Below are 16393 nucleotides of genomic sequence, written 5' to 3'. Positions count from 1 at the left end.
TGAAATTATCATAAAGCCTAGTTAATGTTTTTACAAACGTAACATTTTGGTAATTTTTAATTGGTTTTGGGTAGCATGTTTACTATATATTATAGAATAGTATATTTTGTCCTATAAGTGAATAATATTAGATTTCAAGTAAGTAGGTACTTTATAGGAGGATGCAAGTATTTTGATAACATAATGATATAGTACATAGCACAAAATTAGCTCTAGTTATTGAAGTAATTCTAAAGCAAATTGCGTAAGAAACAATAAATTTACGTTGCAAAAATATCTTATTATTTATTTTTATGGGTATTGCATTGCATAAAAAGCAAAACGCATAAAAGGTGATATGCTTTATCATTTCCATATATTATGTAAATTCAAATGTGGTTTTACAATTTCAGGCTACACGTGCTCTTACTTGTAAATGTTGCTTCGGTAAAGTACATTTTAAATATTGATTTCACATTATATAATATTGTTTCTGAATATTCATTTACGTTTTTAAATTTTCTATAATTTTGTTTATGAACAGGTACTCGGTAAAGAAACCATAATAATAAGAAATAGCGATGAAGTGAAGGAAAATCTTTTTAACGATGTACTAAAAAATATTTCATCGGCAAATAAATTACTGCAAGAACTAATAAAGAACTATGAACAATTGCAAGACATATACAAGTCAAACGAAGATAATTCAAAAGCCGACGCGCAAAAGCAAAATAAATTTAAGTCTTATAAGGCATCTGATAGTGATGAGAGAGATAATTTCCACACCGAACCAACGACTGAAGGTTTACAAATGACTCAAATGATATTCGATGAAGAAAATGAGGGAAGTGACGAAATACAATCACCTGAAGGTCCCAAGAACAATTCAGAAATTATAATCGTGCAAAGTGTTGAAGGAAACAATATACTTTTCAATGTTAGTGAAAGCATAGCAAAATTATACGATAAAGCTTCAAGTGAAGAATCTAATCAAATGGAAATAGTAACTAAACGTTTTAATTACACGCTTGAAAAGAAACCTAAAGATCGGAAGCACAAAGTGAAGAGTAAAAATACAAAGCGTCATAAAACAGGCAAAAATGTAAAAACACGTTTCAAAATACAGAAAGAGAACATAAAGAGTGACGCGAAGAGGAATTTCAATAAAGTATCTCGTCCAATTTTAAGATCTAAAACTGAAAGGGACGGAAAAGTTAAAAGAATTATCTATGCTGAAATATTTTCACCAGATCGATTGTGGCAAGAGGTGGTACATAAACCAATCAGTCTTAAACATCTAAATGATGAGCATGTCAATTTCAGAATAACAAGACCGAAAGCAATTGAAGATAAAGATAATAATGATGAAATTTCATCAGATTCAAATCCTGAAAGTGAAATAATAGAGAAAGAGAAACTGAAAAGTTATTTACTTCGAAATGCGTACGGTGATGCCTGTTTACAAGTGGCTGTGAGAAAATGCTATAAAGTAAGGCATTCGTTACCAAAATATTGTCAAATAATAGTAGTGTGGAATTAAAGAATATGCCTCTACTATGGCAATATTCTATAATTACAATTTTAATTGCAGGCCTTAAAAGCTGTTTGCAAAACAGTATGTCGCTTGCAATCCAAATGCAAAAGTTCGCTTAAAAGCAGTTTTAAGGAAAATTCTAAAAAGGGTTGCATCAAGGAATTCGTTAATAAAAACAAATCATCAGATTCTATCAAATCCGACGAATTCAACCTTGACAGACGAAACAGTGGTAAGTCAAAGAAGAATATTTAGCGACAGCATTTTACTAATAATAATTTAATAAATTCCATAAAATTATTTTTCTAGGTACCGAAATATCTAAATATATTGAACTATGTCTTCCGGCAATGAGAATTGGATTGCAGGTAAGTTTCTAAAATATCAGAATTTAAATTTGCCCAATATAAGCTATTAGGTATCTTATTAAAATAAACTTTTAGGTGAACCAAGAAAAAGAACTACAAAACGACACGAAAGACTACAAAACGATTAACACTCTCCGCGATAGATTCGAAAAGGCATGTCAAAAGTTATCAGCCAAGAAATGTACTAAAGCATGTTACTATGCTAGAGATAGTGCATGTTCGACTACTGAATGTGGAGGGAAGAAAAAGTCTTTCACTAAAGCTTGCAAAAGAGAATGTAAACAGGCGTACAATTTGTTTAAAGAATCGAGTGACAGTGATGATGATGACGATGATGATGATGATGATGAAGATTCGGATAGTGATTAAATAATTATAAATAAAAAATTTGAATTGTGTTAGAACTAATAATTGTCAATTTAATTGTTATTTATTTGAACCTATAATAAAAGCAGCAGCTATTACTTCCTCTATTTTTCCTTCTCTAGCAGTAGATAATAAGTATTTATGGCCCTTTTAGGTTAACTCATTTTTCTCATACTCAGTTGCTTCATTTTGCAAAAATGGTTAAGAATTATACCATCATAATATTACTATAAGTATTTATATGTTGTTGGCTCTTTTGATTTACTAGTGTAGTGTATTTTGACAAGATGGATAAGAAATATACCATAACATACTATTGAATGTATCCTCCCGGTATACCTTTACAATCTTGGACATTACCTAAAATTTAATCAACAAACAAAAATACATAATTGTTATACTCACAAAGTAAATCAGCACCATACTCGCAATTGGCCAAATGGTCGAACATAGCCGTTAGAACTGGTAGAAGAACTCCATTGATGTAGCCCAGAGATGTTGATGTTTTGAGATGAGTGCCTCGTAGGTGAGCGTATTTACCCTAAAGTTAAAATTTATTTGTAATTACAGGGTATACGACTTATGTTTGGTTTAATTACTTATAAATAGTTAATTTGAAATTATCTGCGGTGGTTTCGTCCAAAGTCAAAAAGTTAAAGATTCGAGTCGCAATTATTTTTTTCACATCGGAAACAATATTGTAAGAGACAGCTTCGTTTAAAATGAAGTCGATACTTAAAATATGTGGCAAATACATAAATGTTAATAGTACCTAATCCTTTAAACAAAAAAGAAACAATTTTTACTAAACCTCACCTCCTGCAAATTCAATATAGTGTGTCCCAGATCATCAGCCAGATTATTGAAGAACGTCAACATGGACGTCCTAATGAATTCTGGACAATTCTTCACTAGAGACTTGGCGTCTATTCCCTTAACAAGCACTTGAAGACAACGCACTGTAATACGCACGTCTGGTCCGAATGCTGCCAGTCTGGGAAATTAAGATATTGTATAAGAAGGGAAGAAGAAAGAATTAACATAGTAAATACGTAATTTTTTGACGTGACAACGTCTTATAATTCGATATAGCCGGCTGCACGCACGAAAAAACATGACTCATGCGGCGTTACCTCGCTCTGAGGCGTTCCATGTAAGGCTTGAAGTGCAAGCGAGAGCGCGGAACGAGCGATAAAGAAGCACAATCGGACGTTGTCACGTTCAACTATCGTCAGTAAACCGACTTTACAGATAACCAATTTTTTTATTCTACTCGTGAACAATCGTTTGATAAATAACGTTTTGAATAAGTTCAAAAAGCTTTTAAATTCTATGAGATTGCAGTAAGTAATTTGGTGCCATAATTGGTTGATATATTAAAAAATTTCAATAACGTCAAAGAATAAAAGAAGATCGTTCTTGAACTTGGATTAAGGCCTTCAGAAGTTACTCCCAATTTAGAAGCGGACACAAAAATATGAAAATTAGTTGCCTATGGTAAAACATTATTATTAAAATAGAAATAAAATAAAAACCATACCTAGATCTCAACAAGCTAGCAAGTTTACAGAACAGCGCTGCTACCATTTCTTTCTCCTTAAGACTTGCCGCTCCAACATTATTAGTAGCTGTTGCTACCGCGATGAAATAGTTCCGATGTGTTGAGAAGTATTTCTCCATTAATGGTAATACCACCTGAATTTATTATTTTAGTATTAATATTGTGGTTTTATTAACTGTTACCATAATAAGTATTTTCTTCCAGTACTGGTGCATTTACATCAAACGAACATAGAGCTAGAGCAAGAGCATTCTTTCGTGATCTTTTAGTATAACGAAAATTCGTATTCAGTGTTGTTCGATATTAGAATATTGCTTATATAGATTTTTTTTCTCACGCACTTAGAACAACGAAAGAATGCTCTACGCCTATTTACACTAAAAGAATTTGACATAGTGGAGTTAGAATGAGCATTTGCTCGTTTGATGTAAATGCATGGTGCACCACGATGTCTTAAAGCAGTATTACTTCCAGTGTGGAAAAATGACAGCGCTATATAGATCGTCTAGCGCCATCACTTTCCCACACTGGAAATAATACTGCTTTAGGATCATCATGGTACGCGAACAGTCTTAAAAGCGGACACATATTTGTTGTATTGGTCGTAATAAAGAGAAGCAGACATTTATGCCTTGGCTTGCTTGATGGTTTTAGCGATAGGTACAATAAGCATTGTGTAGACACTTTGGCTGGTGATCGAATTCTCAAACGTTACCTAAATCTGAATTTAAATTGATGAAGAAGTGAATTAATTGAAGTTTTAGATAAATATTAATAAAATACTTCCTCATATGAATTGTTGTCGTTAGGAATTATTAGCGAATTAAAATATAGTCTCCTAATCTACTTTCTTTAGAAAATTTTTTGTAACACTGTTATTTCTCTCTTTTTTAAATCTTAATCTAACTATATCAATTTTCATGGGAGGTAATATTATATTCTAAACGACTAAATAATCAAGTTTGAGAATTCGAGACAAATATTTTTTGCAAAAATATCACAGTGAAGCATAATTTTGTGACCATCATTTCAATTTTATGATGGGATCTAAGAAGCACAGCGACTAAGTTCACGATTAAATTCACAACATCCATCTATAACTTATACCTTTTTGAAGTATTTTATCTCCTTTTTGTCTTGCTTGTAATTGAAAATAAAGCAGTAAATCTTTTATCTATTTTACTTTTGGCAAAATATGGGTCACTTGAGTCAGTCTTTTTTACGGAACATTTTTTATATTTGAAAAATACTTCGATGTTAAACTCGTCAAAATATTTTTGCAGGATATAAGAGAACTATTTATTTCGGATAAAGTTTAAAGTGGAATTAACAACAAAAGACGACAAAACGTTAACGTTAAAACTTAAAACTAGGTAAACGAAATTTTTACATCACACAGTCACCAAATTATTATTCTGCTTATTTAGATTCAAACAGGTTTAAACCTCAGCAATATAGATAAGTAACAATTTTAAATACAATTTGTTGACGATACAAAACAAGATATTTAAAAAAAAATTAGCCAAAAAACATACCTTCGAGAAGAACTTAATATCCCTCGTGCTCGTCTTAAAGCTGGACCGTCTACTGAACGTAGTAGATGGCTTCAATAGCTTCATATTAATCGTCGCTCTATCGATATATTGTATTAATTTCTCTAGCAACGAATATGCGAATCTGAGCTCTATTGCTACCCCCGTAGAGGTCTGTTCCGTGTCACTTTGCGTGGCTTTGCTAGGACGGTGTAACTTGTAGCCTTGGTATTGGAGGTATTTAAGGAACTCTTGAGAACGTTCTCGATCTTTCTTCTTTTCCTTGTCGGTTAGGAGATCGTATGGTACGAGTTGGGGATGGATTCCACCTACATTAAAGTTTAGTTCATTATTTTTTTTAACATGATAAAAAACATTATGAGTAAATTTCAAATTTGCGAGTACTGTTATAAACCCTGTTTTTTATAAGGTATTTAACACCATAAACTTAATGTTAGGTCAACTATTTGGTCAACTGTTTTCTAAAAAATACCAACCAGAAAGTTTTACGAGGATTTCATACCAAAATTAACCTTAGCTAGCAAAATTGTACTAGCTTCTTCAGCTTCCAAAATCTTAATCATTTTATTATCTTTTATAACCTTTCTTAATCATTTAATAGTATTTTATGGTGTTTGATTTTACGCGAGTATAATAATTTAGATCTGTCGGGAAAATAATATAATGAATTTTTAAATCTGTTATTATTCGGAAGCTGAAGAAGCTAATACAATTTAAGAATAAACCTTTCTTAAATTGTATTTTAGCTTCTTCAGCTTCCAAAATCTGAATCTTTTTTCATCTTTTGCAATCTTTCTTAATCTTTTCCAACTCACCGCCGTTAGTGACCAATTCCTCCTTCTTTTTCTTCGCCCATATGTCATGCGCATTCTCCGCCAATCTCTCCGCCATGTTCTGCATCTCTCGGGAGAGAGTGAGATTCGTCATGTCGACCGGGTGCGGGTTGTAGTTGAAGGGCGTTGCGGAATCCTGGGTTTGTTATTAAAAATAAGATAAGTTTAGTTGGTAACTTAATTTATTAAGCTATTGCATAGCTTCTATCGCGGGCCTTGAGCGCGGGGACCGAATCGAGAAATTCCGTAGCGAAAAAACCTCACGCTCCCCACTCCGACGGGCGCGGAGGTGTGGCTTGAAGGCATAGCATGCAATAGCTTTACCGCGGCATTCCCCGAGTGCCACACGTCTTTTTTTCATTTTTAGTTTTGTACTATCAAACATTTATTTTCACATAATAATTTTACAAATCAAAGTGACCCAGGCTCTTAAGATAGTAAGAACTGTTTTTCAGGAGCCCGTGTCTTCCATTTACAATTACACAAAAGTTTATAAATATTTGAAAAAATAACGGTACGTAATAGTGTGCTCGGCATAGCATAATGTTAACCGCTGAGTTTCAACTATTTAAAAATAATTTTTCATGCATAATTTAACGTTCATATTCAAGTTCATTTATTTCAGAACTTGGAAAACCTTTTTTCTTTAAATCGTTCCTAAAAGCTGGGAAAATTATGTATTTGTTATATTTTTTGTGGCTCAATACTCCTTATGGTAATCTGAAGCTTTTTACTTTACTGTGTGATGTTATACTAAACTGAGGCATAATTTTTATAGAAGCTAAACCTTCAAACATTAGTTTTTAGTATTGTGCTCTTAAACCGCACTTACCAATGCATCTGGGGTTCTCTGGTTGCATAAAATAAGATAAATTAGTTACAATAAGGGTAGGAATAGGGGCATCAATATTTTGAAAACACAACTATGAAAATATTTTTCTTAATTTTTGAAGTGAAACTTCTTTAGGCGCGTTGAGAGTAAAATTTCAAGGTCATGACAATACCGTCACGTCATGGAGTAAGGAGCGATTTTGGTATCTTTGAATATCAAAGAAGTTTCACTTCTGACACGTGTGTTCGGCTCACACACTCTTTTTTATTGTTTGTGAGGGAGAAAGGAAATGCAAGTACATAAATGGTGTAAAATAGCATAAGGTAATGTTATAAATACCGCTCCGTCTTCCTTGTAGCGTGAAAAATACAATAAATTATGTGCGGAAATTTTCAGATACGATGTTTGTTAGGGATTTCTTTGTATAAATTAACGGATTTGGACATGAAAAGACATACACAAAACTCACAAGTGTGTGTGTTTACTACAGCGTAAAGGAATACAAGGAAGATGAGTATGCGTATGTCTGTGTGTGCGTATGTCTGTGTATGCGTATGTCTGTGTATGCGTATGTCTGTGTATATGTATCCGATACTTACAATGCCACTCTTCGACTGTCTTCGCATAGACGACCTGTTGTTTGAAGGTATGTCCACATCAGAATGTTCTACCGACCAGCCGATAGCGAGGAGAGCTTTTAGTGATTCGCGGACCGGTTCTTTGTAACGTTCTTTTTCCTGGAAGATGATATAAAACATGATAAAATTTATGGTTTCCTTTTTTTGGCATAAAATTCAATTAACTCGTAGTAGAATACTTTTTTTTAAACATGTAAATTATTCTATGCTTACAATGAAAAAGGGACAAAGTAGTTAATATGATTATGAATGTGTTAGAGAAGAAAGGACTCTATTGTTTGATGATGTTCAACTCAAAATAAAAATGCACCAGCTGCAGTATATTATAATATGTATAACTAGCTTTCCACCCGCGGCTTCAACCGCTTAAACATAATAAATTATATACTAAAACCTTCCTCTTGAATAACTATCTGTTAAAAGAAACCGCATCAAAATCCGTTGTGTAGTTTTAAAGATAAAAGCATACATAATAATATAGGGACATAGAGACAGATAAAGCGACTTTGTTTTATACTTTGTAGTGATTATGTACTTCCTGTATTGATTGTACTCTAAACACACAAAATATGTTCATAACTATTAAAAACACAAAATGCGTTTTTTTTTTAATTCGGAAATAATGAGTAGTTACAAAGAAACTTACATAATCATTAAGCATGTTGTAAGGCTTGAGTCGAGGATGTGTCTTCTGGCTGTCTGACCAAGATTCACCGTAAACCCAACCGTTTTCGATTTTTCTGTAAGATTAATTTATTCATACATTTACTGTAAGACTTAGATAAATTTTAAAAGCATTTACTACAAAATATAACTTACTAAATTTATACTATATTCTTTATAAATTGATATTTATAAAGCATTTGAATGCCATAAAACCAAAAATATAAATTTTACTAAATTTAGTTTTGCATCAAGTGGCTAAATAACTTAAAACTTATATTAATTTAATTTGAACTTTGAATACAATACTAATATACTTTGAACATAATATTAACATACTTTGAACAAAATATGAACACACTTTGAACACAATATTAATATATTTGAACTTAATATTAACAAACTTTGAACACAATACTACCATACTATGAACATTTACATACTTTGAATACAATATTACCATACTTTGAAAACAATATTAATATAATTTCAATACTAACCTAGAAGCCCAAGCATCGTGGTAATGTTCAGAGAATTTCTGAACGATCGTGTTCAGATCGTTGTTTAGAGCCACAGATGATGTGTTGATTGGTTGTGGATCGTATTGGGGATTGTCTGCACCTGAGTTGTGATTTAATAATAAAAATAAATATTTCTGTAGCAAAAAAAAATATTTTTAAGTATTTTTTGGAGTGAAACTTCTTTAGGTGCGTTGAGAGTTAAATTTCAAGGCAATACCATCACGTCATGGAGTACGGCGACGATTTTTATATCTTTGAATCTTGCCAAAGAAGTTTCACTTTTGACACGTGTGCTCACGCTCTTTTTTATGTAATTAGTGCATACAAAACTATAAGTCCTTTTCAGCTTTGTACACCGACGGTAGGATATCCTAAATAAAATTTGTATTTAGGATATCCTCCAAGACAAAAAACAAGAAATATTTTCTGCTTTTTCTATTTATTTGTTATTGACAAAATATTGATGAATATCTTGTTATTCGTCTTTTAATTCATTCATTCAATTTATCCAACATAGGAGTATTTTTTTTTTGCTAAATAGGTACTTAATCAAGAAATATCCGAATTTAAATATTTTAAAGTTAATACATACCCGTAGATTGAGTAACCTTTCCATAGAATTCATCGTCGTAGTTCTTAACCAAAGAGTAGTCGGGCGGTAGAGCACAACCTGTCAATGGAAAAACATTTGTCAAAATGTGAGATATTTTTTTAAGCTATTGCATAGCTTCTATCGCGGGCCTTGAGCGCGGGGACCGAATCGAGAAATTCCGTAACGAAAAAACCTCACGCTCCCCACGGGGACGGGCGCGGAGGTGTGGCTTGAAGGCATAGCATGCAATAGCTTTACCGCGGCAGTCCTCGAATGCCACACGTCTTTTTAATATATTTTGGTATTTTTACTGTTGTTGTTCTACTTAAGTCAAAGTGGGATATAGAATGTTGAAAGTTATATCAAAATTTATTCAGGTAAAACTGTATTTATCTAATTATCAATCACAGCTGAAACGTACATTTTTTTAAATATCCAACCCGAAAAATGCATATTTTTTGTACATTTACTGAGGAAGTCGAAAATGTTGGATAAGAGCATCAAAATGGCAAAAAAAAATCAATTTTTGACATTTTTTTACAATTTTTTGGATAAAATCTCACCAATAGCGATCAAGCATGGCAGGGCCTTGCCGAACAGCTCGGGCTCGTAGTCCATCTTGCTGAGGGAGTCGAATATGTTGGCGAATAGCATCAAAATGGCAAAAAAAAATCAATTTTTGACATTTTTTTACAATTTTTTGGATAAAATCTCACCAATAGCGATCAAGCATGGCAGGGCCTTGCCGAACAGCTCGGGCTCGTAGTCCATCTTGCTGAGGGAGTCGAATATGTTGGCGAATAGCATCAAAATGGCAAAAAAAATTCATTTTTTGACATTTTTTTACTATTTTTTGGATAAAATCTCACCAATAGCGATCAAGCATGGCAGGGCCTTGCCGAACAGCTCGGGCTCGTAGTCCATCTTGCTGAGGGAGTCGAATATGTTGGCGAATAGCATCAAAATGGCAAAAAAAATTCATTTTTTGACATTTTTTTACTATTTTTTGGATAAAATCTCACCAATAGCGATCAAGCATGGCAGGGCCTTGCCGAACAGCTCGGGCTCGTAGTCCATCTTGCTGAGCGAGTCGAATATGTTAGAGAACAGCATCATTGTGAGTCGTTTCTCTTCATCTGAGGATGATCCGTACGCGCCCTGCCCGCCCGTGCTGCCGTAGTACTTGGCGCAGCGCTCGTAGTGTAATGTTAATAGCTGGAATTATATTATGTACTTACACTTTCATAATTATTGTATTATGACTTATTACTTTTAAACATTATTATCATGGGGCTGGATACTCGATTTTTCTTTAATAATTTACCTTTATTTATAAAGCAAACTAAAAATTATATACATACTTCTAAGTAGGATTTATCGAAGTCTTTTTTGTGTTATACTCAAAATGGATTCGAAATATCTGACTTATGCCATATGAGATTTAGTTTTTAATGATATCAATATTTTACGTTTAAATCGTTTTAAAATTTTGTTGTTACATCATTATATTATGTTTTTAAATATAGGTGAACACTTTTATGATTTAAAACTAAATTCAAACTCACCCTCAAAGCCACAGTAGTGTACTCCGACAATCTCGACACATCCACAGTGAGTTTCCTCAACAGTTTCAACAACATGGAGGGTTGCATCGCCGCAGTTAGAGCGACGAGGAAATCTGATACTGCCTCCCGCTGGCCCTTTGTTAGCATGCGGTTTTTGGATAGCCTGGTGGATAATTTTATACTATTATTTAGATACATTATACGAGTGGTAATCCAAGGCTTTTTACGGTAGAAATAAATAATCTATACAAATATTATAAAGAGGAAAACTTTGTTTGTTTGATTGTAATGAATAGGCTCATAAACTACTGGACCGATTTTGATGAAATTTGGCATAGATAATCTTTAGACCCTGAGAAAGAACATAGGCTACCTTTTATTGCGAAATATGTACCACGGGCGAAGCCGGGGCGGACCGCTAGTATATAATAAATTTTTCCATTTATATAGATCATAGGTACTCATTCTAGACACATTTTTTCCTTTTGAAAAATTTGTTTAAATATTTCTAGTCATAGTATTATATTATCTGTGTTACTAGTATATCTCTTGAACGTTATTATAATATTAGAAATAAGTTGAAAACTAACCTATAAACAGTATGCAGCGTGGCATCTAACAAGCTCGCATAATTCTCAGCTTCATTGTAGAAATTGGCGTGTTTGATCAGTAAGGGCAGGATCGAGTTGCCGATGTAGCGGTTCATTGATAGCGCCATATCGGATTCACAACCGTCATTCTGGAGCAAATAAATGGAATTTACGATAATATATTATATTATAGAATAAATAGCAAGAGTCATAAAACAAATAAAAAACGAAAAAAGAGCGATCGTTTTGTTGGTAAATTGAAATAAAATGATTGTAGAAATTAAACGGTGACATTTAATTGATAAAAGTTAAAGCTATGTTGGATTTGCAGCCGTCGTTCAATTAATGATATTTCAGATTTAGCAATAAATAGAAAGAAGGAAGAAATATAACTTATGATGTAAGGAAACGGAAAAAGGCATAAATTATAAAGGCAAAATTAAACTTGAATATGACTATGTCTGATAATGTATACTATCTCTATTATCTATTTCTCTAAAAAATACAAATTGAACGGCAATGCCTAATGACCTTGCTATTTCTAAATTCACCATTACCCAAATTCACAAAAAAAATCACCATTTCAAAACAATAATTACCAAAAATATCATGATAAAACTTACTCTATCCAACATAGTAGCTGCTCTCAAATCAGGCAAGAAAGCCTCTTCTAGAAGCCGATAGAACAATTCCTGTGTTTCTATTCCGTACACTCGTTCAAGGAATAGACCTACACTTTGCTTGTGTCCAGGGATCAGACCGGAGGGCATGTCTGTGAAGATAAATTAAAAAAAAAAATTATTTTTTATAGTATTGAATTTCGAGTTTTTTGGAAGTTCCAATTGTCTTTCCAAAACTTTCTCTATAATCATTATGGTCTATTTCATAGCATTTGCAAAAAGATGACTGAAACTAGTGATATAGCTATAGCAATAAATATAGAAAATTCTTAAATAAATGCTACAGATTTTTAATTCTTAAACACATTTTCTGTCATATATGGACGATTTATTAAGCACATATTTTATTGGTTCAATTCAACTTTTAATATCAATTTAGCACTCATTCTAATCGATTCTTACCAGATTTAGGTCTTTCTTCACCAGCAGCTGGATTATTCAACGTGAACCTAAGACTCAGTACTCCTTGCAAGTCCTCTAATGGTACTAGAGAACGCAGGATAGCACGAGCTCGAAGAGATTCGTTTTTACCCTGAAATAGTTGAATATTTTTGAAGTGCAAACTTCTTTAGTGGCGTTGGGTATAAAGTCTTAAGCTCGCGTCAGGACACGTGGCCTGATCGAAAAAGCGTAAGACGGATGTTTTTTTTAGCCCTTATATTCCATGCGTAAGACCAAAATATCAAACATGCTGAACGTTAATAATCAAGTTTTCACTTCTGCCGGCACTCCCGGAGTGTAACCCGTCTTTTTTTGTTGTTAAAAATTATTTGAGCAAATAGTACAAAGTTTGCGTGTCATTTATCTGTTGTTGCAAATGATGGCAAAAGTTATATCTTTATTGAAATAAAATATAATAAGAAAACTAGCCGTTTGCCCAGTCCTCTATTGGAAAGACGGGAATAATCATAGCAAACAATAAAGCCTTTCTTCTTTTTATTATCATTTGTATTAGTATTGGTAACTCTATCGGTATGAGTATCTGTATCTGTATTACTATGACTATTAACTTTAGCATAAGTATCAGTATTAGAATTAGTATTAATATAAATATTACTCACAAGAGCAATAACAGCAGCATCAGGCGCACATCTTCCCAACAAATCAACAAGTGTGCAATAGAAATTCAAAATGGCCGCTCCTGTATCTATATAGTCTTCGTCTTCATCTGATTCGGGAAGCGGATGACTGAACTGAAATTGGGACTTCATTGGATTTTAGTATATCGTTTTGGTAATAAAAAAGTGTATTTATGAATGGTAAGGGAAATATGTCGGTTTGGAGGGTAGTTGGGAATTTTTTTGTTTTAATTTTTTGGTGGTGTTTTGGAAGTTTAATTATGTGAGTGTGTGTTTCTTTCATAATATAAGCGTGGTTGCTTTAAATGTTTAAATTACGGTCGTTTTTGAGTTATACAGTAGTTTTTTTTATATTGATACAGATTGATTTGGTATTGCATATTTTCATTAACTATAATGTGCTATAACTTCAGAAGTCTTCTTCACCACTAACAGTGCAGATCAGGAGCGATCGATAACTAAATAAGCATCTTTTCTACCTTTTTCCCAATTTTTAGACCCTATTCTTATTCCCCAAACTTTCTACCCCCTTTTCAAAAGCTATTATACTTACACTAACATCACCCTCCGCTTCCAGATCTCTTAGTTTCCGTCTATCAGCAATCCTCTCACTCATTTTATTAGCATCGACTATCGCTTTAAGAAGACCTTCACCTTCACCACGTAAAGCTGGCCCGAGACATTCGGGACGACGGATTAGGAGACGAATTACTAGATTGGCGTTTTCTTCTACGCTTTCACCGTTTACCTATAAGTTTAATAGTTTCATAATATATGAAAGTTATCATAAAATAAATACATGTTGAATTGAAAATAGTCGCTTATAGTCGCATGTATAGAAAAATAATGTATCAAAATGTAATGAGATGAAATAACAATTTATGAAAATATACGTAAAATGACTATACACAATAATTTAAGAAAATATACGTCAAATGCCTAATAATATTTGAATGAATACATAAAATGATAATGGATGCAGAAACTATACGTTAAATACATGTAAATTATTGACAAATATAAGTATAGGAAAAATACGCTTGAAATGAAAAATAGTATATGAAAGTATACATACTTTTATTTCTAATAGAAGAAGTTACTTAGTTACTTTATGTATTGTATTAAAATACACAGTTATGTTTTGAAAACTTACCCAAACACAGAATCTCAAGAAGTCCAGATATCTTTCACCTTCCACGGGATCCCAACCTAGATCTGGGTAACCTTTCTCGACTAACTCAGAATTACTTTGCAGCCCACAACGAGATAGATACACTGCTATCTTTTCTAGATAGTGCTCTCTGTAATAAAAAAAAAATTGAATCAGATTTGATAAAAGGTTTCAAATTGTTGTGTAAATTAATATTATAGGTGCAAATAAATTAATGTATATATTTTGAGTCATTTTAGTAAAGGCAAGTAAAACCTGTTAATTGCTGTTAATTGCTGTTTGGAAAAAAAATCTCGTTTTTCATTATCCAGTACAACCAAATCATGTCGGTGGGTACCTACTTATAACATTGAGGTATTATTATAGAGATGACACCACGAACAAAATCTGTGCAATAACCGCGGCGGCGCGGGGCTTTTGAGTCATACACTTTGTAGATATTCTGCCTCTTATCACTACATAGTATAAAACAAAGTCGCTTTCCCTGTCCCTATGTCCCTTTGTACGCTTAAATCTTTGAAACTACGCAACGGATTTTGATGCGGTTTTTTTTAATAGATAGAGTGATTCAAGAGGAAGGTTTATATGTATAATAACATCCATTAAATAGTGGAGAAGTACTGTTATTTTTGAGGTTTCTAATGGGATGTCGTAAAAAATTACATTTTTTCCGCTTATATTGCAAACGCAGGCTGAACCCTACGAGTTTTATCAAAATAATGTACTAAGTATTATACACATTGAAAAGGTCTACAGAAAAGTCCGCGATGGTATATGTCTATCTCTTATGGATAACCCACAATAACATTTTTTTGTCATTTACTTTTTACGACAAATAATAGCTAATTTTCGAAGCTATTTTCACCAATACAGCATTAATCCTTAACCAATTAAAAACCTTGAATACATTGTTCATTTAATATAGATATATATGGCCCTTTACACCGTATGATTTAAGTGAATATTTTCGAAGATATTACAGATTTAAAAATTGCGGGACGTAGCATTTGCGGCGGTACCGGCCGGCCGGGCCGCTATGTTTTTATATACAACGTTCACAGTTTTTCTGTAGTGTATTTAGTATCAGCATTGCACCCGTGCGAAGCCGGGGCGGGTCGCTAGTTACTTATAAATTAAAACCAATCAATGTCACAAATAAAATATTGTTTATCTTATTAAAAATATATAAATAAACTTATCACTTAAAACTCTAACTCGTGTTACAAATAGTGTAGTAGCGATGTCCTCTCTAGTACGTAGTACATAGTAACTCAATGACTTATAATGTATTATTTTACATATTAAAATAATTATAACAAACCTCAAAGCCAACGCAAGTTCCGTGTTCTCCATCAAACTTGAATACGCCACGTCCAATGGAGTGGATCCTCTGAGCGAGGGTCTGGACAGCAGGATGTTGGAGTTCTCCAGCAGGAAGTCGAAGTGGTCGAACATCGCCTTCTGGTTCTGTCGGCCCGTGCGACAGAAGTAGCAGAGGAAACGGCAGCACGCTACCACCATCTCGTGGGAGGTGTCCTGAGAAATGGAAATAAAGTAAAATCTATATACAATATAAAACTCAAAGGTGACTGATATAGTGATCTATCAACGCACAACCCAAACCACTGGACGTATCGGGCTGAAATTTGGCATGCAGGTAGATGTTAGGACGTAGGCATCCGCTAAGAAAGGATTTCCCGAAATTCTTGCGGGAACGGGGAAAAACGAGGATGCACGTACAAAGTCGTGGGAGGAAGCTAGTAAATAAATAAAATAATGTTTTGCAAAAATGTGGTTGCACAAGATTATACATGTGTCGTGGAATGAATAAAGGATGTTCTATGAATAATAAAACAGATATAGTGAAA

At 33.2% G+C, this 16393-nt stretch overlaps 2 protein-coding genes across 2 annotated transcripts in view; one reads left to right on the top strand and one right to left on the bottom strand.

Moving 5' to 3' along the window:
- RyR (Ryanodine receptor) overlaps window positions 1-16393 on the bottom strand; it is a 128049-nt gene that overhangs the window by 34647 nt on the left and 77009 nt on the right. The window contains exons 57-75 of the mRNA XM_090117172.1: window positions 15847-16061; window positions 14508-14655; window positions 13908-14102; window positions 13337-13480; window positions 12678-12807; window positions 12219-12367; window positions 11596-11744; window positions 11006-11168; window positions 10463-10655; window positions 9441-9518; window positions 8828-8948; window positions 8311-8404; window positions 7626-7763; window positions 7027-7044; window positions 6177-6330; window positions 5344-5669; window positions 3788-3942; window positions 3064-3241; window positions 2653-2788 (exon numbers count right to left, since the gene is read on the bottom strand). Of these exons, the coding sequence (XP_089973298.1) occupies window positions 2653-2788; window positions 3064-3241; window positions 3788-3942; window positions 5344-5669; window positions 6177-6330; window positions 7027-7044; window positions 7626-7763; window positions 8311-8404; window positions 8828-8948; window positions 9441-9518; window positions 10463-10655; window positions 11006-11168; window positions 11596-11744; window positions 12219-12367; window positions 12678-12807; window positions 13337-13480; window positions 13908-14102; window positions 14508-14655; window positions 15847-16061 (2884 nt within the window). The remainder of the gene's footprint in view (window positions 1-2652; window positions 2789-3063; window positions 3242-3787; window positions 3943-5343; window positions 5670-6176; window positions 6331-7026; window positions 7045-7625; window positions 7764-8310; window positions 8405-8827; window positions 8949-9440; window positions 9519-10462; window positions 10656-11005; window positions 11169-11595; window positions 11745-12218; window positions 12368-12677; window positions 12808-13336; window positions 13481-13907; window positions 14103-14507; window positions 14656-15846; window positions 16062-16393) is intronic.
- Window positions 361-2250, top strand: LOC149896838 (uncharacterized). The gene is made up of 5 exons (XM_090117049.1): window positions 361-426; window positions 524-1468; window positions 1571-1742; window positions 1823-1881; window positions 1957-2250. Exons 1-5 carry the CDS (start codon window positions 373-375, stop codon window positions 2248-2250), a joined length of 1524 nt encoding a protein of 507 aa, XP_089973175.1. The 5' UTR covers window positions 361-372.

Source organism: Colias eurytheme, chromosome 27, assembly GCF_061535395.1.
Source record: "Colias eurytheme isolate Ceu_HAF_F1 chromosome 27, ilColEury1 Martin Lab GWU primary, whole genome shotgun sequence".
NCBI lineage: Eukaryota > Metazoa > Arthropoda > Insecta > Lepidoptera > Pieridae > Colias > Colias eurytheme.
The sequence above is the reverse complement of the archived record's forward strand: the minus strand, read 5'-3'. Positions and strand labels throughout refer to the sequence as shown.

Excerpts from the sequence above, each read along its gene's own strand:
- LOC149896838 (XM_090117049.1), top strand. The coding sequence starts at position 373 with ATGTGGTTTTACAATTTCAGGCTACACGTGCTCTTACTTGTAAATGTT. Across the intron at positions 427-523 it reads TACTTGTAAATGTTGCTTCG|GTACTCGGTAAAGAAACCAT; the intron begins GTAAAGTACATT and ends GTTTATGAACAG. Across the intron at positions 1,882-1,956 it reads CAATGAGAATTGGATTGCAG|GTGAACCAAGAAAAAGAACT; the intron begins GTAAGTTTCTAA and ends ATAAACTTTTAG.